The sequence below is a fragment of the Aegilops tauschii genome, chromosome 7, assembly GCF_002575655.3.
Source record: "Aegilops tauschii subsp. strangulata cultivar AL8/78 chromosome 7, Aet v6.0, whole genome shotgun sequence".
NCBI lineage: Eukaryota > Viridiplantae > Streptophyta > Magnoliopsida > Poales > Poaceae > Aegilops > Aegilops tauschii.
In genome coordinates, this window is record NC_053041.3 from 615,865,932 (window position 1) to 615,891,037 (window position 25,106).

The following is a 25,106-nucleotide window of genomic DNA, read 5'->3' on the forward strand; positions in this document are numbered from 1 at the left end:
TTATTTGATACAGGAGCATCCCATTCATTCATATCAGCAGAATTTGCATTCCTGCATGGCATTCATTACGAAGAGATAAACACTCCGCTAGTGGTACACACCCCTGCGGGCCAATGTCAAACCTCTATGGTTAGTCGCGATGTTACTGTTGAAATTGAAGGACTGGAATTTCTTGTCTCTCCCATCGTACTGAAGTCCTGTAGCATTGATCTCATTCTGGGAATGAATTGGTTAAAAGCGCATACTGCTTCAATCGTTTGCACCACTAAGACCGTCCATCTGCTACACCCTTCAGATGAGATAGTTACTTACCAAGCCCATCTGGTGCAAAATGCCGAGGCAAGGCTCTATGCATTGAATGCATTGAACGCTGCACCACTCGAGGGCATTGAAAACATTCCCGTCGTGCGTGAATTCCTCGACGTCTTCCCTGAAGAACATCCAGGGATTCCCCCTGCTAGAGCTGTCGAATTCATCATCGACTTGAAACCAGGCACCACTCCTATAGCAAAGCGACCCTACAAAATGCCGCCGCATGAACTCCTTGAGCTTAAGGAGGAAATCGACAAGTCTCTTCGCAAAGGATTCATTCGCCCAAGTTGCTCTCCTTGGGGAGCACCTTCTCTCTTTGTCAAGAAGAAGGATGGGACAAACCGGTTAGTTCAAGACTACCGTCCTATAAACCAAGCTACCATTCAGAATAAATACCCTCTTCCTCGGATCAATGATCTGTATGATCAACTGGCGGGTTCGTCAGTGTTCTCTAAGCTCGACTTGAGGTTGGGCTACCACCAGATCCGTGTTCGCGAAGAGGATATCCCAAAGACCGCCTTCGTGACTCGCTATGGTTCATACGAGTACACCGTCATGTCTTTCGGTTTAACCAATGCTCCAGCCACCTTCTCTCGTCTGATGAACTACATATTCATGGATTACCTCGACAAGTTCGTCGTGGTTTATCTGGATGATATCCTGGTATTCTCCAAGAACGAAGAAGAACATGCTGAACATCTTCGTCTTGTGCTGGAAAAACTACGAGAACATCAACTATATGCCAAGTTCTCTAAATGTGAATTCTGGCTACCGGAAGTAACCTATCTGGGGCATGTCATCTCTAAGGATGGTATTGCCGTCAACCCCGAGCGAGTTCAGGCTATTCTTGATTGGACTCCTCCCAAGAACGTTAAGCAAGTCAGAAGTTTTCTCGGTCTCGCCAGCTATTGCCGTCGATTCGTCGAGAACTTCTCTAAGATCGCCAGGCCTCTGACTAACCTGTTGCATAAGGGCGTCAAGTTCCAATGGACAGACAAATGTCAGGAAAGTTTCCAGGCACTCAAAGACAAGTTGACTTCTGCTCCAGTTCTAGCTCCACCTGATACTAAGAAGGACTTCGTCATTTACTGCGACGCTTCCCGTCAAGGGTTAGGCTGTGTCCTAATGCAAGACCGCAAAGTGATTGCTTATGCCTCTCGACAATTGCGCCCTCACGAAGAGAACTACCCAGTTCACGACCTCGAACTTGCTGCAGTCATTCATGCGCTGAAGCAGTGGCGACATTACCTTCTCGGTAATCGTTGCGAGATCTTCACTGACCACCAAAGTCTGAAGTATCTGTTTACTCAGCCAGATCTGAACCTCCGCCAGCAGAGATGGATGGAGCTTGTTGCAGACTTTGACTTGGGTATTTCCTATACGCCAGGCAAGGCTAATGTAATGGCTGATGCCTTGAGCCGCAAGTCTTACTGCAACCACCTCCAGGTTCATAAAGTTCAGCCCTCACTTGTTGAAGAATTCAGGAAGCTGAACCTCCATATTGTTCCTCCGGGTGCACTCGCTCCCCCTCCTAAGGAATTTGGCAAGGTGAACCTCCACGTTGTTACCCAGGGTTCCCTCAATACCCTAGTTGCTAAACCAGATCTCGAGGACAGCATCAAAAGGCTACAGAAGTATGACTCTGAAGCCTACAAGATTAAGCGCTACCTCGCAGAAGGAAAGCCCTCATTCTTCACCATTTCTGAAGATGGCACCCTATACTTCAAGGGCCGCCTAGTGGTGCCATGTGCAGAGAAAAACCTGGATATGACACAGGAAGTTATGAAATGGGAGGAATCTCTCCCGTATGCTGAGTTCTCTTATAATAATAGCTATCAAGCTAGTCTGAAGATGGCCCCCTTCGAAGTGTTATATGGACGAAAGTGCCGAACCCCCCTGAACTGGTCAGAAACTGGGGAACGTCCACTCATCGGACCGGATATTATCCAAGATGCCGAAGAACAAGTCCGCATTATTCGCGAGAATCTCAAGACTGCTCAGTCACGTCAGAAGAGTCAGTATGACCGTCATCATAAAGACATGGTCTATCAACCTGGCGAAAAGGCTTATCTTCGAGTCACACCTATGAAGGGTGCTCACCGCTTCGGGATCAAGGGCAAACTAGCTCCTCGCTATATTGGCCCATTCACTATTCTCGAAAGGCGTGGAAAAGTGGCATACCAACTGGAACTACCGCCGAACCTTTCTCAGGTTCACGATGTGTTCCATGTGTCACAGCTCCGCCGATGCTTCAAGGATCCAATCCGAGCTGTGGATCATGAAGTGCTCGAATTGCAGCAAGACCTCTCCTATAAGGAGCATCCGGTCCGCATTCTCGACCAAGCTGAACGCCGCACACGTCAGAAGGCGATCAAGTTTCTCAAAGTCCAGTGGTCGCACCATTCTGAAGATGAGGCCACTTGGGAACGAGAGGATCGTCTGCGCGAAGAATACCCCGCACTGTTTCCTTCTACCTCCTAAATCTCGGGACGAGATTTCTTGTAGTGGAGGAGATTTGTAACACCCTGAGAATCATGCTACAGTAACCCCCTGTGATTAAGCTAATCATGTTGCTAAACAGGGCTTGATCACATTTGAATCACCTTCCTTTCAAACTCCTAGCTCAAACTTCAAATATAATTAAAGTGAAAAATAAAAGTTTTCAAAAATTCAAACAAAAATGTTCTGTGGGTGCTAAATAATACACTGGCAATTATGGTGGAGAAAACTCCTTTTTATAAAATGCCTAATTACTTTAAATGAAATAAAACAGAAAAGGAAATAAACAAATAAAAAGAAAACAGAAAACAGAAACAGTCAGAGAAAAGAAAAAAAAGGGGAGCAGGCCTTCCCCCCCCCACTGGACCCGTGGCCCATCTGCACCGCACCCCCGCGCCCCCGGCCCAGCCCACCTCCTCCCTCGCCCCTTCCCTGTTCCCCCGACCGGGTCGGAACAGGGGCGCGCTGCCGCCCGACCCCCTCGCCGGCACCGACGCCGGAGGGGATAAGGTCGCCAGCTCCCCCACCTCCTCGGGCCCCTCTCCCACTCACCCCCGCTCTCCCTCTCGGCCCCCGCGCCTCCCCCTTCCCTCCCCCGGATCCACGCCGCCCCCCCTCTTCCCCACGCCCGACGCGCTCGCCGCCGTTCCCGTCGTTCTCGCGGCCACCGTGCCCCACTCGCCACCTCGCCGTGTCGTACGACGTCGCCGCCCTCGACTACACCCCCTCCGCCTCTCCGTCGAAGCTCGGAGCCACCGCAACGGCCTCCCCGAGCTCGCCTTCAACCTCGGACGCCGGCGACCCCCTTCTTCCCCGGCGCCGACCTGCTGCTTCTAAGCACCCACGGGCCTTTCTTGCGCCACGCGGTGAGCTCATCTACCTCCTCCCCCACTCCGCTAGCTCGCCCACGCTCCCTAGCTTTTCCCCCACGCGCGCCCGAACGCCGCGCCGCGGAGCTCGCCGCCGGCGGGTCTCCGGTGACCAAATGGTCACGGGCTCAAGCCCGTTGCACTCCCCGCCGTTTGTAGATGCCCCCCAGCCCCTCCGCTTTCTCGTTAGCTCGCCGTAGATATGTTTCCGTCGGGCACCCGTAGCTCCTCGCCGCCGGCGAGTTCGTAGCGCTCGTCTCCGGCCGTTCCAGCCCCTCCGACCATCGCCGTTGGACGCGCGACGTCGAGCCGCGTCGAACGCGCCCAGCCACGCCCCCGGAGACCCCCTGTACGTGAAACCCGTACCCCTCCCGAGCCGCGCCGCCGTGCGTCTGGTCGCCGGCGTTGCTCCGGCGCCGGCCGCCGACGTGGCACACCTGGGGCCACCCCCTGGGTCACTGCCAGTGGCCCCCACGGGCCCCAGTTGACTGGGTTGACCCAGTCAACTGCTGACTGGGCAGGCCCAGTCACTGACATGCGGGCCCCGCCGCAAAATTTAAAAAAAGAAAAAGAAAAAGAAAATGTTTTATAAATAAAAATAATTAGTTTAAATAATCTCTCACTGACAGGTGGGCCCATTAGTTAATTAACTAAAAGTTAATTAGTTTAATCCTCTGTTAACCCACTGTCTATGACAGGTGGGTCCCCCGTGTCAGTTTGACCAGTCAACCCGGACTGTTGACCGCTGACGTCACTCATACGTCATGCTGACGTCATATCCCTTTTTCTGTTAATTAAATAATTCCAGAAATTCAAATAAACTTTGAAAATTCATATCCTTTAAACCGTAACTCGGATGAAAATGTTTTCTATATGAAAGTTGCTCAGCACGACGAGACGAATCCGAATACGCAGTCCGTTCGTCCACCACACCTCCCTAACCTATCGAACTAGCAACTTTCCCCCTCCGGTCCGTCTGTCCGAAAACGCAAAACATCGGGAATACCTCCCGGATGTTCCCCCCCTTCACCGGTACCACCTACTGTCGCATTAGGACACCCCTAGCACCGCTCACTGTCATGTCACGCATCGTCATGCTTGTGTTTGCATTGTATTTACTGTTTCTTCCCCCTCTTCTCTCCGGTAGACTACGAGACCGACACTGCTGCTGCCCAGTTCGACTACGGAGTCGACGACCCCTCCTACTTGCCAGAGCAACCAGGCAAGCCCCCCCCCCTTGATCACCAGATATCGCCTACTCTCCTCTATACTGCTTGCATTAGAGTAGTGTAGCATGTTACTGCTTTCGGTTAATCATATTCTGTTGCATAGCCTGTCATTGTTGCTACAGTTGTTTCCCTTACCTGCTACCCTACTGCTTAGTATAGGATGCTAGTTTTCCATCAGTGGCCCTACATTCTTGTCCGTCTGCTGTGCTATACTATCGGGCCGTGATCACCTGGGCGGTGGACACGGGCATATACTTATATATTATATACATGACACCTGAGATGACTAAAGTCGGGTCGGCTCGTAGGAGTACCCGCAAGTGGATCTTTGTGGCGAAGCGACAGGGCAGGTTGAGACCGCCTAGGTAAGAGGTGGGCCTGGCCCTGGTCGGCGTTCGCGGATACTTAACACGCTTAACGAGATCTTGGTATTTGATCTGAGTCTGGCCATTTGGTCTATACGCACTAGCCATCTACGCGGGAGTAGTTATGGGTATCCCGGCGTCGTGGTATCAGCCGAAGCCTTCGTGACGTCAGCGACTGAGTGGCGCGCGCCGTGTTGGACCGCTTTGACGTAACCGCCGTGATCGTGTGGGTTGCTAGGTCTGCTCGCGGCCGCGTTCGCAACGTGCAGGTGTGCATAGGGTGATGGGCCCAGACCCCTGCGCGCTTAGGATTAGACCGGCGTGCTGACCGCTCTGTTGTGCTTAGGTGGGGCTGCGACGCGTTGATCTTACGAGGCCGGGCATGACCCAGAAAAGTGTGTCCGGCCAATTGGGATCGAGCGTGTTGGGTTATGTGGTGCACCCCTGCAGGGAAGTTTATCTATTCGAATAGCCGTGTCCCTCGGTAAAAGGACGACCCGGAGTTGTACCTTGAGCTTATGACAACTAGAACTGGATACTGAATAAAATACACCCTTCCAAGTGCCAGATACAACCCGGTGATCGCTCTCTAACAGGGCGACGAGGAGGGGATTGCCGGGTAGGATTATGCTATGCGATGCTACTTGGAGGACTTCACTCTATTCTCTTCTATATGCTGCAAGATGGAGATGACCTGAAGCGTAGTCTTCGACAGGACTAGCTATCCCCCTTTTAATTCTGGCATTCTGCAGTTCAGTCCACTGATATGCCCCTTTACACATATACCCATGCATATGTAGTGTAGCTCCTTGCTTGCGAGTACTTTGGATGAGTACTCACGGTTGCTTCTCTCCCTCTTTTTCCCCCTTTCCTTTCTATCTGGTTGTCGCAACCAGATGTTGGAGTCCAGGAGCCAGACGCCACCGTCGACGACGACTCCCACGGCACTGGAGGTGCCTACTACTACGTGCAGGCCGCTGACGACGACCAGGAGTAGTTAGGAGGTCCCAGGCAGGAGGCCTTGCCTCTTCGATCGTTGCTACTTTTGTGCTAGCCTTCTTAAGGCAAAACTTGTTTAACTTATGTCTGTACTCAGATATTGTTGCTTCCGCTGACTCGTCTGTGATCGAGCACTTGTATTCGAGCCCTCGAGGCCCCTGGCTTGTATTATGATGCTTGTATGACTTATTTATGTTTTAGAGTTGTGTTGTGATATCTTCCCGTGAGTCCCTGATCTTGGTCGTACACATTTGCGTGCATGATTAGTGTACAGTCAAATCGGGGGCGTCACAGCTTTTTTATTTTCTTATTTTTTTGCTTTATTTATTTTTGGTTTATTTATTTTTGAGTTGTTTTTTGCTGTATTTAGAGTTTCTTTGGGAATATTTTTGCTTTAGGTACAAAAATTTACAAACTTTCTGTTAGTGCCGGTAGTTTACAAATTTGAATAGTTTACATTTTGAATTATTTGAAATTTGTGTGAATCACTAGTTTGTGAATAACTTAACTTTGAAAATAGATTTTCAGTGATTCTTTTTTCTTATGTTTAATATTAGTGTGTTTTATCATTATATTCAATTTGGTAATGCTTAGGTTATTTAAAAAATGAAATGCCTTTGTAACGGATGAGTTTTCGTCCGAAACCCTAATACTTCGAAAGAGATTATCCATTTTACACACGAGTGCATCCAGTTTTTGTGGTAACCCTCTCTACTTTTTTGCACATGCTATGTGGGTGAAATTATGATACCATGCCAACTTTCAACCTTTTCTGAGTTCATTTGAAATGCTTTTCAATTTCAGGGTCATTTAGCTGAAAAAATCAGTAAATGCATGAAAGAATTTGTTTGCACATAAAATTTCTTCGTGTTTCAAATGCCAAAACACATAACTACCCTAACTATTACAGAGATTCCCTCCTGGGTGTGAAACACAGAAGAAATTGATGATAGTGAAGCCGATCACATCCCAGATCTTCGGGTGTGAAACTTTTTCTTCGCGTATGTCCCTTTGCGCTGTACCCATGGAAAATCTTCATCATTTAACTGGATGCTCGGGTCAATATTTACTGTGAATGGAGCAATTTCATCAAACTTTTCATAATCTTCTGACATGTCTGTCTTGTCATCCACTCCCACGATGTTTCTCTTCCCAGAAAGAACTATGTGGCACTTTGGCTCATCATATGATGCATTTGCTTCCTTATCTTTTCTTTTTCTCGGCTTGGTAGACATATCCTTCACATAGAAAACCTGTGCCACATCATTAGCTAGGACGAATGGTTCGTCTGCATACGCAAGATTGTTCAGATCCACTGTTGTCATTCCATACTGGGGGTCTTCCGTTACCCCATATCGTGTCATATTGACCCATTTGCACCGAAACAAAGGGACCTTCAAATCACGTCCATAGTCAAGTTCCCATATCTCCTCTATGTAACCATAATATGTTTCCTTTCCCGTCTTGGTTGTTGCATCAAAGCGGACACCACTGTTTTGGTTGGTGCTCTTCTTATCTTGGGCGATCGTGTAAAATGTATTACCATTTATCTCGTACCCTTTGAAAGTCATTATATTCGAAGATGGTAACTGGGACAGCGAGTACATGTCATCTTCAATAGAGGCGTCATGCATGGTACGTGTCTACAACCAGCCGGCGAAACTCCTGGTTTGTTCACGTGTAATCCAGTCATCAGACCGCTCCGGGTGTTTGGAGCGTAGAAAATTCTTGTGTTCGTCCATATACGGAGCCACCAAGGCGGAATTCTGTATAACTGTGTAGTGTGCTTCAGTGAGAGAATGTCCGTCCATACATATTTTTTGATTCCCTCCTAGCGTGCCTTTTCCATCGAGTCTGCCCGTATGCCGCGATTCAGGAACACCAATCGGCTTAAGGTCAGGAATAAAGTCAATACAAAACTCAATGACCTCCTCATTTTCATGGCCCTTGGAGATGCTTCCTTCTGGCCTAGCACGGTTATGAACATATTTCTTTAAGACTCCCATGAACCTCTCAAAGGGGAACATATTGTGTAGAAATACAGGACCCAAAACGCTAATCTCTTCGCATAGGTGAACTAGGACGTCCGTCATGATGTTGAAGAAGGATGGTGGGAACACCAACTCGAAACTGACAAGACATTGCACCAAATCATTCTCTAACCTTGGTATGATTTCTGGATCGATTACCTTCTGAGAGATTGCATTGAGGAATGCACATAGCTTCACAATGGCTAATTGAACGTTATCCGGTAGAAGCCCCGTCAATGCAACCGGAAGCAGTTGCGTCATAATCACGTGGCAGTCATGAGACTTTAGGTTCTGGAACTTTTTCTCTGCCATGTTTATTATTCCCTTTATATTCGACGAGAAGCCAGACGGTACCTTAATACTGAGCAGGCATTCAAAGAAGATTTCCTTCTCTTCTTTGGTAAGAGCGTAGCTGGCATGACCCTGATGTATGCCGTCTTTTCCATGCATACGTTGCTGGTCCTCCCGTGCCTCAGGTGTATCTTTTGTCTTCCCATACACGCCCAAGAAGCCAAGCAGGGTCACGCAAAGATTCTTTGTCACGTGCATCACGTCGATTGCAGAGCGGACCTCTAGATCTTTCCAATAGGGCAGGTCCCAAAATATAGATTTCTTCTTCCACATGGGTGCGCGTCCGTCAGCGTCATTCGGAACAGGTTGTCCGCCAGGACCCTTTCCAAAGACTACCTTCAAATCCTTGACCATATCATGTACATCAGCACCAGTACGGTGGCGAGGCTTCGTCCGGTGATCCGCCTCACCTTTGAAATGCTTGCCTTTCTTTCTTATGGGATGCCTGCTCGGAAGAAATCGACGATGTCCCAGGTACACATTCTTGCTACAATTGTCCAAATATATACTGTCGGTATCATCCAAACAGTGCGTGCATGCGCGGTATCCCTTGTTTCTATCCTGAAAGGTTACTGAGAGCAGGCCAATCATTGATGGTCACGAACAGCAAGGCCTTTAGGTCAAATTCTTCCCCCATGTGCTCATCCCACGCACGTACACCTGTTCCATTCATGCACAACCAAGGAGGAAGGTTATACAAACATAGAGTCATAGGCCAGGTGCTATGGTTGCTGCTCTGCTCCCCAAAAGGATTAATGCCATCTGCGCTTAGACCAAACCATACGTTCCTTGCGTCATCTGCAAACTCCTTCCCATACTTTCTCTCAATTTTTCTCCACTGCGACCCGTCAGCGGGTACTCTCAACTTTCCGTCTTTCTTACGGTCTTCTCTGTGCCATCGCATCGCCTTAGCATGCTCTTTGTTTTGGAACAAACGTTTCAACCGTGGTATTATAGGAGCATACCACATCACCTTGGCAGGAATCTTCTTCCTGGGGCGCTCGGCCTCGACATCACCAGGGTCATCGCGCCTGATCTTATAGCGCAATGCACCGCATACCGGGCAAGCGTTCAAATCCTCGTACTCACCGGGGTAGAGGATGCAGTCATTAGGGCATGCATGTATCTTCTGCACCTCTAGAGGGCAGGCAGCCTTCTTTGCTTCGTACGTACTCTCGGGCAATTCGTTGTCCTTTGGAAGCATATTCTTTATCATTACCAGCAACTTTCCAAATCCCTTGTCAGATACACCATTCTCTGTCTTCCATTGCAGCAATTCCAGTGTGGTGCCCAACTTTTTCTTGTTAGCTTCACAATTCGGGTACAACAATTTCTTGTGATCCTCTAACATGCGCTGCAACTTCTTATTCTCCAAATCACTTGCGCAGTTTCTCTTTGCATCGGCAATGGCCCGACCTAGATCATCAGGGGGCTCATCTGATGCCTCTTCTTCAGCTTCTTCCCGCATTGCCGACTCAGCTTCTTCCCCCATTGTTGTATCATCGTATTCAGGGAACCCATGGCCAGGATAGTTGTCGTCGTCCTCTTCTTCTTCATTGTCTTCCATCATAACCCCTCTTTCTCCGTGCTTGGTCCAAACATTATAGTGGGGCATGAAACCGGACTTAAACAGGTGGACATGAATGGTTCTTGACGTAGAGTAGTTGTGATCATTCTTACAGACTAAACATGGACAAGGCATAAAACCATCCGCCCGCTTGTTTGCCTCAGCCGCAAGCAGAAAAGTTTGCATGCCATTAATGAACTCGGGAGAGCATCGGTCATCGTACATCCATTGTCGGCTCATCTTCATTACACAACACCGAAAAGACCAAATTAATACAAGTTCATACATAAAGTTCATACAAGACTTAAATGCAACAAACAAATAACTCTCTAACTAAAGCATTTAAATGCAATAACAAATGCGATCAAGATCGCAACTAAGGTAACAATTGATCCAACAGCATAATGATACCAAGCCTCACTATCAATTTCATATTTTCTAATCTTTCTAATCTTCAATCGCATTTTCTCCATCTTGATCTTGTGATCATCGACGACATCGGCAACATGCAACTCCAATTCCATCTTCTCCCCCTCAATTCTTTTCAATTTTTCTTTCAAATACTCGTTTTCTCTTTCAACTAAATTTAACCTCTCGACAATAGGGTCAGTTGGAATTTCCGGTTCACAAACCTCCTAGACAAAAATATCTATGTCAACTTGATGGGCATAATTTGTCATAAACACGAAATGCAACAACTAGTTTTAAAAGAGAATATACCACATCCGAATCATAACAAGGACGAGGGCCGACGGGGACGGATATCAGAACCATGGCACTATGTATAACAAACAACGTACGGGTAAGATAATTATACGAGTAACTATATATCCAAATCACACAAACATAAATTTGGTAATGTAAAACATTCATGAACAAGAGGCTCACCACAAGGTGGTGCCGGCGACGGAATGGTGCGGGCGATCGACTGTGGTTACGACGGAGATTTAGAAGGCACTAAGTAAACCACACCTACATATGCAAACTAAGTGCTAGTTTTGACCACAAATTGCATATAAATCAAATACTAGCACATATATTTTCTACCAAATTACTAAACTCATAAATTAATCACTATACAAAGCATTGCAAGAGCTAATCTAGCAATGAGAGATGAAAGGACAAAGTTGCTAACCTTTGTGATCATTTGAATGGATGGGGGCCTTCAAATCTTGACAAATTTTGGGCAAAATGTGTGATGAGCTCGAGAGGAAGAGGGGAAGAACAGAGAGGAGAGGGGAAAGGGGAGGAACAGAGCGAGCTCGGGTGGACGAAGGGCTTATGTAGGACGACCTTTAGCACTGGTTCGTGCCATGAACCGGTACTAAAGGTGCTGGCGGGGCCCCGGACTGACAACATCCTGCCACCACTCACTTTAGTACCGGTTGTGGCACGAACCGATGCTAAAGGTCGGCCACGAACCGGTACTAATGAAAGCGGCTGGCTAGCCGTTGGAACCGGCACTAATGCACACATTAGTGCCGGCTCAAAAGCAAACCGGCACTAATGTGCTTGACATTTGACCCTTTTTCTACTAGTGCGCCTACATTTCTATTGTCAAACTCCTATGGCTAAGTGAGGGAGATAAAGCTACATAGTCCGATTGCCTGGTTCGTTGTGCTAAACACCTCCTTCAGGAACCAAACTCTTGGATCAAGAGTGTTTAGGTTCCAACCCAAACACCCCCGTACTACCTACGTGGGGGCTTAAGCCGATGACTGGCCAACTCTCAGATTTAATAAAACGGCCGCATAGGAGGCAAAAATTTTAAACAACAAGTATTATATTACATATCGGCCTTGTTTCATAATACAGGACGGGATAACATGAATGTATTCATTCAAAGATAATGTCTTTTGCGCACTGGCCCTCTACAACGCGGGATCCCTCCGGGACATCATCAAAATACCGCTCGGGCGTACGGTGCTCCTTGCCCGCGGGAGGTCCCTCGGTCGCGAGCTTGATGGCGTTCATCTCTGCCCACTGCACCTTGACACGGGCGAAGGCCATCCGCGCACCTTCGATGCAGACCGACCGCTTGATGGCATCAAGCCAAGGGCGGGCATCGACCAGCCGTTTCACGAGCCCGAAGTAGCTGCTGGGTATGGCTTCGGCAGGCCATAGACAGATTATCAAATCCTTCATGGCCAATTCGGCCACCCTATGCAGTTCGGTCAGCTGTTTCAGCTGATCGCTAAAGGGCATCGGATGCTCTGTCGCAAGGTATTGCGACCAGAACAACTTCTCCGTTGAGCTCCCCTCTTCGGCTCGGAAGAACTCTGCAGCATCAACAACACTGCGCGGCAGATCCACAAACGCTCCTGGAGAACTCCAAATCCAGGTCAGTAAGAGGTACCTTTTTCTCACATATTTTCTCTGCATAATAAATGCCTTACCCGCCGGGATTTTCCTGGCCTCCTGGATTTCCTGGAGGGCGCCCTGAGCTTCAACCCGGGCCTCTTGTGCGCTTTGGTGGGCCTTAGCAAGTTCGGACTCTTGATCCGAAATCTTGCGCTCCAAGGACTCGCATTTCTTTACGGTGTCCTGAAGCTCCTGCTGGACCTCCCCGACCCTTGCCTCGTGTTTTTCGCGGGCGGCTTGTTCCTTTCGCCGCTCTCTTCTCGGCCTCGGCCAGCGCGTTCTTGAGGTACTCCACCTCGGTCGCAGCTCCTACGAAATATCATGATAACATGATCAACACAAGCAATTCATATCTTTCTAGATCTGAATAGGTCATTGCATACCTTGCTTGTCCTCTAGTTGTTTTTTCACACGGTCGAGCTCTTATTCGGCCCGCTCCAGACTCTGCTTCAGTTTGGAAACTTCGGCAGAATGGGAGGTCGCAGCCAGCATCGACGCCTGCTTATTCACATAGACATGTATGGTTAGTCTCCTGCGAAAATTACTTGGTCCTCTGTCCGACTTTTCTTTTCGAACACCGGACAGAGTCTCAGGGGCTACTGTCTATACTATGACATTCTTTTTGCATAATTACGTCGCATATCTCAAAGCCTGTTAGAAGGCTGGTGCAGGCTTCGGTCAGTCCGCTCTTAGCAGACTGAACCCTCTCAACCACCGTACCCATAAGGATACGGTGTTCCTCAACAATGGAAGCACTTTGCAGCGCTTCCAATAGAGTATCCGGTGCCTCTGGATGGACAGAGGTCACCGGCGGAATAGGCGCACCTCCTTCTTTCAAAGGAGGCTGCTTGCCTGATTCTGGAGCTGTATGGGCCTCCGGAATAGTATTCGGCTGGGGGGCGAATTGCATATGGCCCCCATCGCCAGTCTTCAGGGGGATTTGCTCCCCCATGTGTCCGGCGGCCGAGGTATCACCCTCTGGCGCCACCGTGACGTCCTCCTGTGCCTCTTCCCGACCTGGGAGGGTCCTTCGGGACAACACTTCAGCATCGTCCGTAGTCTTGGGGGAGAAGGCCGGCGGAGGCGACCCGCTGTCCATCACATTGGGATCCAGCGAATTCCCCGAAGATGAGGATCGCTGGGCGCGGGCGTCAGCTGGACTGCAGCGCATGGTTCAACATATTAAAACCACGAAACAAAGGAGTTGGGTATATATGTGCTTGAGTGCCTTTGAGTACTTACGATTCGGCCAGGGGCTTATCCCTGGGACGCCACTCAGAGCTGCTATCGGTATCCAGCGCGGGATTATCCGCGGGGGAGACCCTCCCTCTCTTGGACGCCTCTGCCTCCACATTTGTGGAGGCCGCCCTTTTCTTTCTTCCCCCCTCAGGGGGAGAGTTGCTTTCCTCCTCCCCCTCGTCGTCTTCGGTGGCGGGGGAGGAGTGGGTTTCGGCGTCTTCGGACGTCACGTCCGAAGTGCCTTTACGGCGGAGGCCACTTCGGGTCTCCTTGGCCTTCTTCTTGGCCTTCTTCTCCGGCGCCTGGTAGGGCGCCGGAACCAGCATCTTCGTCAGAAGTGGGATTGCTGGGTTTTCGGGCAGCGGAGCCGGACACTGGATCCGCTCCGCCTTCGTTGTCCATCCCTGAAAAGACAGATAGGGAAGCTTAGACATCTTCCTTGAATGTACAGGTGAAGGATACACCTTGAAATACGAAAAACTTACCGGGCTGGCGGGATGGGTCAGATTGTACCCACGGTCCTCGGTCGTCTTCGGCCACGTCTCATTGGCCTTAAAAAAGCACCTTCCAGATGCCTTCGTGTGTAGCGCCGAAGAACTGTTGCAAGGTCTGGTGCTTGGCCGGATCAAACTCCCACAGATTGCAAGTCCGGCTTTGGCAAGGAAGGATCCGGAGAAAAAGCATCACCTGGATCACATTGACAAGCTTGATGTTCTTGTCCACCATGCTCTTAATGTGCGTCTGCAGCGCTGTCAGCTCGTCCGACGAAGCCCAGTCCAGGCCCTTCTCTAGCCAGGAGGTGAGCCGCATTGGGGCCCCGGACTTGAATTCGGGAGCCGCAGCCTAGGTGCTATCGCGGGGCTCTGTGACGTAGAACCACTGCTGCTGCCACCCTTTGACAGTCTCCACGAAGGTTCCTTTGGGCCACGTGACGTTGGACATCTTGCTCACCATAGCGCCTCCGCACTCTGCGTGTTGACCACCCACCACCTTCGGCTTTACATTAAAGATCTTCAGCCACAATCCGAAGTGGGGTGAGATGCGGAGGAAGGCCTCGCACACGACAATGAATCGAAATGTTGAGGAAGGAATTTGGGGCCATATCATGGAAATCTAGCCCGTAGTAGAACATGAGTCCGCGGACGAATGGGTGGAGAGGAAACCCTAACCCGCGGACGAAGCGGGGAATGAACACCACCCTCTCATGGGGCTTTGGGGTGGGGACGATCTGTCCCTTGGCCGGAAGCCGGTGGGCGATTTCCTGGGCCAAGTACCCCGCCTCCCGGAGCTTCGTAATGTCCTTCTCCGTGACGGAGGAGGCCATCCACTTTCCCTGCGCTCTAGATCCGGACATGGCCGGAGTGCTTTTTTGAGGCGGAAAGGATGGAAGCTTGGGCTCTGGAGCTCGAGAATGGGTGGGCAAAGAGAAAGAAGGCATGGGGGAAAGGGTGAATCCTTATCTCTTTATAAAGGCAGCAAATATCAAGCGCCTCCCCACTCGCCTTAAAGCTCGCCTATTCCCCAAGGGTCGTGCGGACGGCGCGGTGGGATTACTCACGCCCGTATTGATGAGAATCCCGTGATAAAGGGACACGATCTCTGCTTCGACAAGACGTGCCAATGGAAACCGCATCTCGAAACATGGAGCGGGAGGCTAGAAAACGGTTCGAAATAATGACCGTGCAGAGACGTGGCGTCTCACTACAAAAGATATCAGTAGATGGGACTTGTTAAATATTATACTCTTTGCGGCTGTATGCGGAGCTTGTTTTGCAGAGCCGGGCATGTTTTCTGTGTTCGAGGACTACTTTGAAGTATTCGGAGGAGAAACCCGCCTTGCAATGCCGAAGACAATCTGCGCGCCGGACACATCGCCATTGAAGCCTGGTTCAGGGGCTACTGAGGGAGTCCTGGATTAAGGGGTCCTCGGACGTCCGGGCTATGTGACGTGGGCTGGACTGATGGGCCATGAAGATACAAGATAGAAGACTTCCTCCCGTGTCCGGATGGGACTCTCCTTTGCATGGATGGCAAGCATGGCGTTCGGATATGAAGATTCCTTCCTCTGTAAACCGACTCTGTACAACCCTAGGCCCCTCCGGTGTCTATATAAACCGGAGGGTTTAGTCCGTCGAGGCAATCATAATCATACAGGCTAGACTTCTAGGGTTTAGCCATTACGATCTCGTGGTAGATCAACTCTTGTAATCCTCATATTCATCAAGATCAATCAAGTAGGAAGTAGGGTATTACCTCCATCAAGAGGGCCCGAACCTGGGTAAACATCGTGTCCCCCGTCTCCTGTTACCATCGACCTTAGACGCACAGTTCGGGACCCCTACCCGAGATCCGCCGGTTTTGACACCGACACCCGCGCCGAAGAAGAGTTTGGGAATGAAAAAAACCCATCGGGTTCAAACTCCTCCTCCAACCATGCCAATGGCCTCCGGGGTGGCCACCGCCTCTCCGGGAATGGCACACCGCCCTCTCGGCGCTCTCGCAGGAGCCAAACGAGCTCCAAAGCCGACGGCGGCGGTGGCGGCGCTCACCGAGGCGCCGCGAAGAAGAAGAAGAAGGCCACAGTGGCGCCTCGTGCAGCTACTCCGGCGCCCCCTATGGCCACTGCTTCGGTGCGGGCGGCGGCCGCAGCCGGCAACAAGCATCGCGGCCGCCTAGTGCTCGATGAACTGCTTGCAAGGTAAAGAAAAATCTCGCATCTTGTTGGTGGCCGATAGTGATGTTGTTTGCTTTGTTGTCGTAGTGCGGAGATGAACACGGCTGAATTCCTCGCGTCTTCGGAGTCCTCGGCCACCGTTGGACTTGATGAGCTCAACTACAACTTCTTTTGGCATCATTCGGAGGCGGCCCAAGACATGAAGCAAAAGGTGGCCAAGGAGGAGGAGGATGCCAAGGAAGAGGAGGCGTCCGAGGAGGAGGAAGCCCAAGACGGTTATGTATGCATGTTTTAAATTTAGTATTCTCATGATATATATTGTGTAGAGTTTGAAGTTGATGTGGGTAGGACATAAAATCAACATAATTTTGGTTTTTACTTCACTGCTGTAGAGGATCGGCTAGGTGCGGCCACCGTTAGTGAAATAAAAATTCATTCCACTAACTCCACTGGGGATCAGTTAGAAAGAGAGATGCTAGACTGACGTGCCCTTTACGGGGATCTACTGAGTGATTAGGACCTGATTGGCTGGAATTGAATTAAGTGAGATAGGCCCACCAGTAAAAATCAGGGGGCCCAATTAGATGAGGACACGTAGGAAGGTCAGTATTATCGAGTTAGAAATACCCTCGTCTGAGTCTCTCACGCACCCGCGCCTTCTTAAACCCCACACCACACCACACGAGCACAGTGACTCGAGCGAGCGGGCAAGCTGCAGAGAGGGCGAAAATGGCAGCCTCTTCGTCGCTCCCTGTGATCGTCCCGGCGCTGCTCTTCCTCCTCGCGGCGGCGTTCGCGCCAGCAACAGCAGCAGCAGCAGCGAGCCCCTCCAAGCGCCCCGCCCATCAGCCTCCTCTTTTCCCCGTGGGACTCGCTCCCCTGCATCAGAAGCAGTCGAGCGGCAGGTACGCCGCTGCCGCCGTCACGGCCTCAGCCGCAGCGGCGACGGACAACAGCACGGCGAACCCGTTCACGGCGCACTACTTCCTGCAGGAGCTGGACCACTTCACCTTCACGCCCAACTCCTCCCACCTCTTCTCCCAGAAGTACCTCCTCAACGACACTTTCTGGCGGCGGAAACCCACCGCCGGGCCGCTGTTCGTGTACACCGGCAACGAGGGCGAGATCGAGTGGTTCGCCACCAACACCGGCTTCATGTTCGACATCGCGCCCGAGTTCGGTGCCCTCCTCGTCTTCATCGAGGTACCCTTTCTGACACGTACATATATCCTCCGCCATGGCTGATATCATCGGTGACCACTGACCGCCCCTGGTCCAAAATTTAGTTGTCCTATTGGGTTTGGGTCCCTCTAGACAACACACCATTGAGCAGGAATTACTTTTTTAAGCAGTTTGGTTGTCGTACTAATCAGTAACAGCAATCACTTTCATATTAAATTTGTTTGACTCAAATTTGTGTGCAGCATCGGTTCTACGGGGAGTCGATGCCGTTCGGGGACGGCCCATACAGCTCGGCCGACACGCTGGGCTACCTGACGTCCACGCAGGCGCTGGCCGACTTCGCCGTCCTCATCACCAGCCTCAAGCAGAACCTCTCCGCCGTCGACGCACCGGTGATCGTCTTCGGCGGCTCCTACGGGGGCAGTAAGTCCATCACCAGCGCGTCACCGTGTATTATATCATGCGTGCGACCTGAGGGCGGACAATTTTCTTGAGAGAAAATTAGGATGAGCTAATCTACACTAGTTAATAATGTTGTGAGAGTAAATGATATTATGCCTGTTGTTTCTAGTGCTGGCTTCATGGTTCAGGCTCAAATATCCCCATGTCGCCATGGGAGCAGTGGCATCCTCTGCACCGATCCTGCAGTTCGATGACATCACCCCGTGGTCTAGCTTCTACGACGCCGTCTCGCAGGACTTCAAGGTAACAATGGAAATTAGTCACTACTACTGCAATAACATCATCGTGCTTTTTTTTTCTTTCATTTCCTCAAAAATAAGTTGGTCAAAAGAATTTCGGGATGGATCACGGATGGCCCAGTGTCACCTGTCAAATTATTGGTCTTGAGCTACGTCCGTCTGGTGCAAACTTATCGGCGATGTCAGCTCTGAATTACTATTAGTACTGAATTTCACTTGTTTTCGTGTTGTCATTACCCTGGCGGCACCTTAGCGGATTATGAATTGGTGATGGTGCTTTTCTTCATGAGCATGTAGCTAACAGGTTTTTTTATTAGAATTTCTCATGAAAATAATACATGGAATTTAAGTGCGTGATTGAAATGGCTAGTGAAGTAATGATTCAGTTTTTGATTAGCTTGATTGAGACGCTCAACCGCACCGAAGAGCTATTACTAATATGGTAGAGACAGGATATAAGGTCCTCACTTGTATGCAAATTGATGAATTTTGTTCATCATTGATGCCTGATGACAGCTATTACTGATACGGTAGAGACAAGATATGACAAGGGAAAGGAACGATGAGTCACTTTTTGTAGTGGCATCTTTGTCTGATTGATGCTTGACTAATAGCTGTCCCATGTCAAGTTTCCAAAAAGATAAATGTATTTGTGACATCCAACTAAATTTTGCAGTCTGAGAGCCTGAATTGCTTCCGTGTCATCAAGGCGGTCTGGGATGTGCTAGATGATCGGGGATCCAACCACACAGGCCTCTTGGAGCTCAGCAAAACCTTCAGGGCTTGCAAGTAAGCTTTGTCCAACTGATAATTAGTTTTTTGACTGAAAACCGTTGGGGAGAACCCCACAGTATAAAATTCATTACTGTAGGGAGAAAAATAAGAGATTAAGACTGCAAGTATTTTTTTTTCTATGTGTGAAGTATAAGTAAAGCAAACGAATAGTCAAACCTTGTAGGCAAGAAATACATGAAAAGAGATGACTTGCAGGCTTAGAGAATGTACATTAAGTCCAAAGGATACACACTCAGCTCAGCTGCATACATGACTGAACATGAAAGCTTCATCTTGACAAGATTGCCCGAGTGGTGAACTAATGAACAGCGCCGCATTTGAACAAATTGGCGATGACTCGGGTTCGTGACGTTGTGTTATTCCTCAACTTTTAGGACCGTGCAGTCCGCTGATTCGCTGAGTAACTGGCTATGGAATGCATTCACCTACACCGCCATGGTGGACTATCCAACCCCAGCCAATTTCATGATGAATCTGCCTGCTTACCCTGTGAAGGAGGTTAGCCACTTGTGACCTACCTTATACCCCTTACTCTCGCCTGCATTACTCAGAGCTACCAAACTGAGTCCGTGGACCTGTTTTTATTACCTTCTGCTGAGCATTTCTCCTGACATTTCTGCAGATGTGTAAGATCATTGATTCTTTTCCCGTGGGAGCAGACGTCATCGACAAAGCTTTCGCCGCGGCGAGCCTGTACTACAATTACTCAGGCGACCAGAAATGCTTTGAGATGGAGGGTGGCGATGACCCTCATGGCCTCGATGGCTGGGGTTGGCAGGTACAAGCCTGACTCACATACGTGTGTATGTGGCATACTGATAAGTGATAACACTGGAAGCTTGAGAGGATCATTTATGTGTTTGCTGAAACAAACTCTTGTGCAGGCCTGCACAGAGATGGTCATGCCGATGATTGTGTCCAATGAGAGCATGTTCCCACCGTTCAGCTTCAGTTACGAGAACAATTCCGAGGGCTGCCTCGCGTACTACGGAGTTCGTCCGAGGATACACTGGATCACTACTGAATATGGTGGCCATGTAAGTTTTTGTTTTAGATTTTCAGTGTTTACGTACGAACCGTTAGTAGCAGCATTTCTTTGTGTGGCATGTGCTCACCTGGTACTGCATGCATTGCACAACCCACTGCAGAAAATTGACAAGGTTCTCAAGAGGTTTGGGAGCAACATCATCTTCTCCAACGGGATGCGAGACCCGTGGAGTCGAGGCGGGTAGGAGTACAAGATTTCACCATCTGATCTATTGATGACGATAGTTTCGACCATTCAGGTAACAGTTTTACCACAGTAAAGAATAATAATAGTTTTCCTTCTGAACTTCTACCAGGGTACTCAAGAACATATCATCCAGCATCATTGCTCTTGTGACGGAGAATGGTAAACATGAATTTAAAGAAAATATGCAAGGTCAAAAGTATTCTGAACTTACTTACGTAGGCTACTTTTTGTGATGGTGATGTTCAGGGGCCCATCATTTGGACTTCAGATCTGCAACCAAGGATGATCCAGAATGGGTTGTAGAACAAAGGAGACAGGAAGTTGAGATCATACATGGATGGATAGATCAGTATAACAAGGACATTGCACAGATGTAGCAGTAAGAAGGCACCATTGATTTTCAAAGTCAAGGAAAATAAATGTGGCTAAATGCAAAATATAAGGACTTTCCTTTATTCTATTAGGCGATAAGCACCAATATCAGTGGTGAATTTACTAAAGGATAATGACCAAGATAGGTCGGTGTTTGCTTCGTTAGTGGCAGAGATTAAATATTTTCTTTCTCTTCGTAGAACTTGTATTAATTAAGCGTAGCCAAAATATTGTAGCAAACTATTTGGCAAACTTTGCTAGAACTGAAAAGAGAACTGTACTGTGGCTCTCTGGTCCACCGGTAACACTTGAACTTAGCAAAGTTGATTGTAATCATGGTATTGCTTGACAATACAAGTATTTACCCCGCAAAAAAAGGATAAGCACAAAATATTAAGATAATGCATTCGTGCAACTTCAAATTCAACAAGACACCATAAATTCTCGAACTTAAGCAGTCATACGTGAATCATGAATGCAGAGGTTTTTTCTTTACTTCTATAACTGTTGTAGTGAACATTGAATTTAGGGACAGACATGTACTTGTCCCTGCAGAAAATTTTAACGCACGGCTTTGGCATATGCCATTTCTATGACGCGCGGGGTCTGAGTCCACATGTCATAGACACGGGCCATGTTATTACTTTCCAGGGGCATCTCAGGGAAAGAAGGGACATTGCATTGAAAACAAGTACATGCAAACTGGTTATAACTGACATAACATAGCATAACATTGTTTATTCTTATAAACACAACATTGTTTACGATCCCTGAAAATAAGACTAATTTAAAAGCTAAAGCTATGCCCATGGAAGTCCCAAACCCTGCTTCTAGTTAACTCGACTACAACAATTTGCACAATTTCACTGATACAGCAAGATCAGCAGTCTGCAAACACACATGCAGAAGCATCTCTTGCAAAATACATGAAATCATCCTCAGATTGACATCCTGCAACGCAAAGAAGTTTGATCTAGATACAACTGACCAGCTCATTGTTGTTCTGTGGCTTCCGTTTTTGCAAATGATAATCTGGACAGGTCAAACCTTGTTCATTTGAAGAAGGAAGCGTTGAGTGTCTCCAAAATGATGAGGAATTTAAAAATCACCAAGATAAACAGGATGGCGAATTTGGTAGCGCATGAGATTGCGAAGTTTAGTTTTATTAATAGGTCTGATGGTATTCTTATTAATAGTGTTCCGTCCTGCGTGGCAAGAGCAGTAATGAATGATTGTATGAACATTTATTTTAATTAATTAATATATGGGTGGGGTTTTAAAAAAAGTTTTTTTCTTGACTCACGCGTGAAAAACTTTTTGCCGTGCAACGAAAGTTTTTTTTAGTCGGTGCAACAACAAGCTCCTATTATGCCTGGACTATTGCCTTTGTTGTTGTCACTGGTAAGCTTTGTGCAAAAATAATATTCCTACGCACAGATTCTACTATAAAACCTACCTACTGAGATACTAGTAGACAATAACCGTCTGGAGACAAAACAAAAACTAATTGCCAGCGATCTGAACTAGTGCGTAGGACTTTTGTAAAACCAGTATGTAAGAATAGCATTGCTCAGCTTTGTGTTGTCGGGGTGGCGGACTTTGGTGTGCAAGGGTGGCTGGCAAGAGAAAACAATGTCAAAAACAAACACGCACAAAAAATGGGGACAACGAATTTCCCCATGACATCATTTAGATGTGACATAACAATGTCACAGCTAGATGAGCCTTGATACTAGTGAAGCAATGCCATATTACAACAAGAAGATCACAAGAATAACAAGATTAAACTAGTATGATTATCTCCAATAACAAAGAAAATTCCAATGACTCCATGTCTCCATCAACAATAATGCTTCAATGCTTCAGAAAAAAACTTATTTAAAGCACTTCTTTGTGATTCGGTAAACTGATCCACTCGTTTTCCCTTTTTCCTTTTCTCAGACATATTTTAGGCAACAATCTTACACCCAAAATTTTGAAAGGAAGTGAATAAATAAAATTAGAAGTTTAGAAATTAGAACTCTAATAAGGACTAAAGAGAGGAATCTAGAATGATCATGGCGTACCTTGTGGATGGCCGAAAGGGCCATGAGCTTGAACCTCTCAGAACACAGTTACATGCGGAGGCAGCCATGGTGCAAAACACGGGCACGCATGCAGTGGCGGAGCCAGGGGGGGGGGGGGGGGGGGGGCGAGCAGGGGCCTGGCCCCCCCTAACGATCGACAATTTTGTTAGAAGCTACGAGTAACTAGCAACGAGATTGGATCGCTATACGTACTTGGCCCCCCTGACCCAGACCCAGAGTAAATTTTGGAGAAATAAAGGCCATAGGAAAGCCCACTATGGCCTCCTTCAATTCAATTCCCTTTTAAGGCCATAACTACTAGCTACTAGCCCACGAGGACATGACATTACCCTTTCCTAAAAGAATAGATTAGTCCCCGGCGTGATTAACTCGTTATTGGGGGCTGCCGTCCGCCTCCGCCACTGCTTCATGCCTCACTACTCCTGATTAGATTCAGTCGGATTAAACTAGGCAACATCGGCTCCGCGTTCGAAACTACACTCCAATTTTCCGATGGTCAAGCCAACTAGTCAAGGTTTAGCACTAGTGTGAGTATTGTCTATTAGTCTCTCAACCCTCATCTTATATACAGCGAAATTGTACATCCAATTTTTAAGTATATTGACTGTGTGATCTACTATGCTATTGATTCTTAATTTCATCAATTGTGTAATCTGCAAACAGTTATGAATAGAACAAAGCCGCCAAACACATTAAGGATTAATTCGATTTTTAAGCATGTTGTTTCAGTTGCTCTACCTATTGATAATCTAATGTGCAAGGTATCAATCGAGTCCAACGAGAGATGACTTGCTTCAGAATTGCATGATAATCTTCACTAAAAGTTAATTACCCATCAGCTAAGTTATGATCTGAGAAATTAACTTTTTCATTGTATTGAAAATTGTCGGGCTAAATTTAAATCAATACAATTGTACCAATGTTCTAGTTGCGCACACTTTTTTGGTTGTTGCCCTAGACAATTTTTTTTTCAAGTTGCCTTGCCCCCCCCCCCCCCCCTACCCAAATCCTGGCTCCGCCCCTGCACGCATGCAGCGTCCAATCGCAGTTGTCAGTGACTAAAGCGAGGCAGTCAGATAGAGCATTCAGTGATGGCGACATTTGCTTTCCTCCACTGCCGGTGTTTTTTTAGAGGAACCTCCGATGCTAGCTACATTGGCGATACGTAGGTAACTCTCATTTCCTAGCCGAACAGGCTTGGCCCAATTCCTCCCTTCTTCTTCTTTTCCTTTTCTCTTCTTTCTTACCGGGTCAAGCCCATCACGATGACTATACCTCGCTTAAAGCGAGTATAGTTTCGGTCAAAAGAAAGCTTTTTCTTCCCTGTCGTAAACTGGGCCAGTCCATTTCATTTTTAATCACTAGCAGTGTTCACGTTTTGATGTTTGTTTGCTTTTTGCTTTTTCATTTCTTTTTGTTCCATTCTTTTTGTTTTCTCTGTTTTTTCATAGTTTTCTTTGTTTTTTCTCTTTTCCTTTTTTGTACATTGTTTTTTTTTGTTTTCACATGCTTTCCTTTTTCTTTTATCTTTCTATGTTTTTTTGGTTTCCATTTTCTTTCCGGGTTTTCTTCTGGTTTTTTCCTGTTTTTTTCATATTTATTTATGGTTTTCATTGGGTTTCTGTTCTTCTTTGTTTTTTTACCGGTTTTCTTCGTTTCTTTCACACTTTTCTTTAGTTATTTTTTTATTTCTTTCTCAGTTTTCACTGATTTTTGCTTTTCATTCTGACTTTCTTTGTTTCTTTCTTGGTTTTCTTTGGTTTGTTTTATTTTTCGTTTTTTCTTTTTCCCACTTCTTTGGTTTTCTCCGGTCTTCTCTATTTTATTATTATTTTTCCTTCAACACATGTGTACATTTTTTATAAAAATTGCTACAATTTTGGTGTACAGCAAGAAAATTTGTATACCTCCTTAATGTTTTTCAAATACATGATTAATATTTTAAAAAATGCTTGATGACTGCTTTATTCATAAACATTATAATTTTTTGCTATATACCAGATTTTTTTAATACATGTTTAACATTTATAATATATGATTAACAATTTTTGATACACAATCCATATTTTCTTAAAACTAATGTTTTATGTTCAATAATTGAATTCACACTCTATATTTTTCATATACATCAGTAACATTTTTATACGTATTTAAAATGTTTTGCAATAGATGATTAAGTGTTTTTCATTTTTTTTGTTTGACAACTATTTTTAAATACACATTATACATTTTTCGTATAA

At 47.4% G+C, this 25,106-nt stretch overlaps 1 protein-coding gene across 2 annotated transcripts; it reads left to right on the forward strand.

Annotated features, from left to right (window-relative positions):
- The first annotated feature begins 17,109 nt into the window (after positions 1–17,109).
- Positions 17,110–21,063, forward strand: LOC109748553 (uncharacterized). Of its 2 annotated transcripts, XM_020307584.4 has the most exons (10): positions 17,110–17,698; positions 17,920–18,100; positions 18,249–18,382; positions 19,055–19,167; positions 19,548–19,671; positions 19,796–19,951; positions 20,058–20,210; positions 20,322–20,401; positions 20,517–20,566; positions 20,654–21,063. In XM_020307584.4, the coding sequence occupies exons 1-10, from the start codon at positions 17,225–17,227 to the stop codon at positions 20,782–20,784; spliced, it is 1,596 nt and encodes a 531-aa protein (XP_020163173.1). In that variant the 5' UTR covers positions 17,110–17,224; the 3' UTR covers positions 20,785–21,063. The 2 variants fall into 2 exon arrangements, 1 of the variants encoding a protein (XP_020163173.1); XR_005762782.3 differs by lacking the exon at positions 20,517–20,566 and having other exon boundaries at positions 20,322–20,459.
- Positions 21,064–25,106: the final 4,043 nt, after the last annotated feature.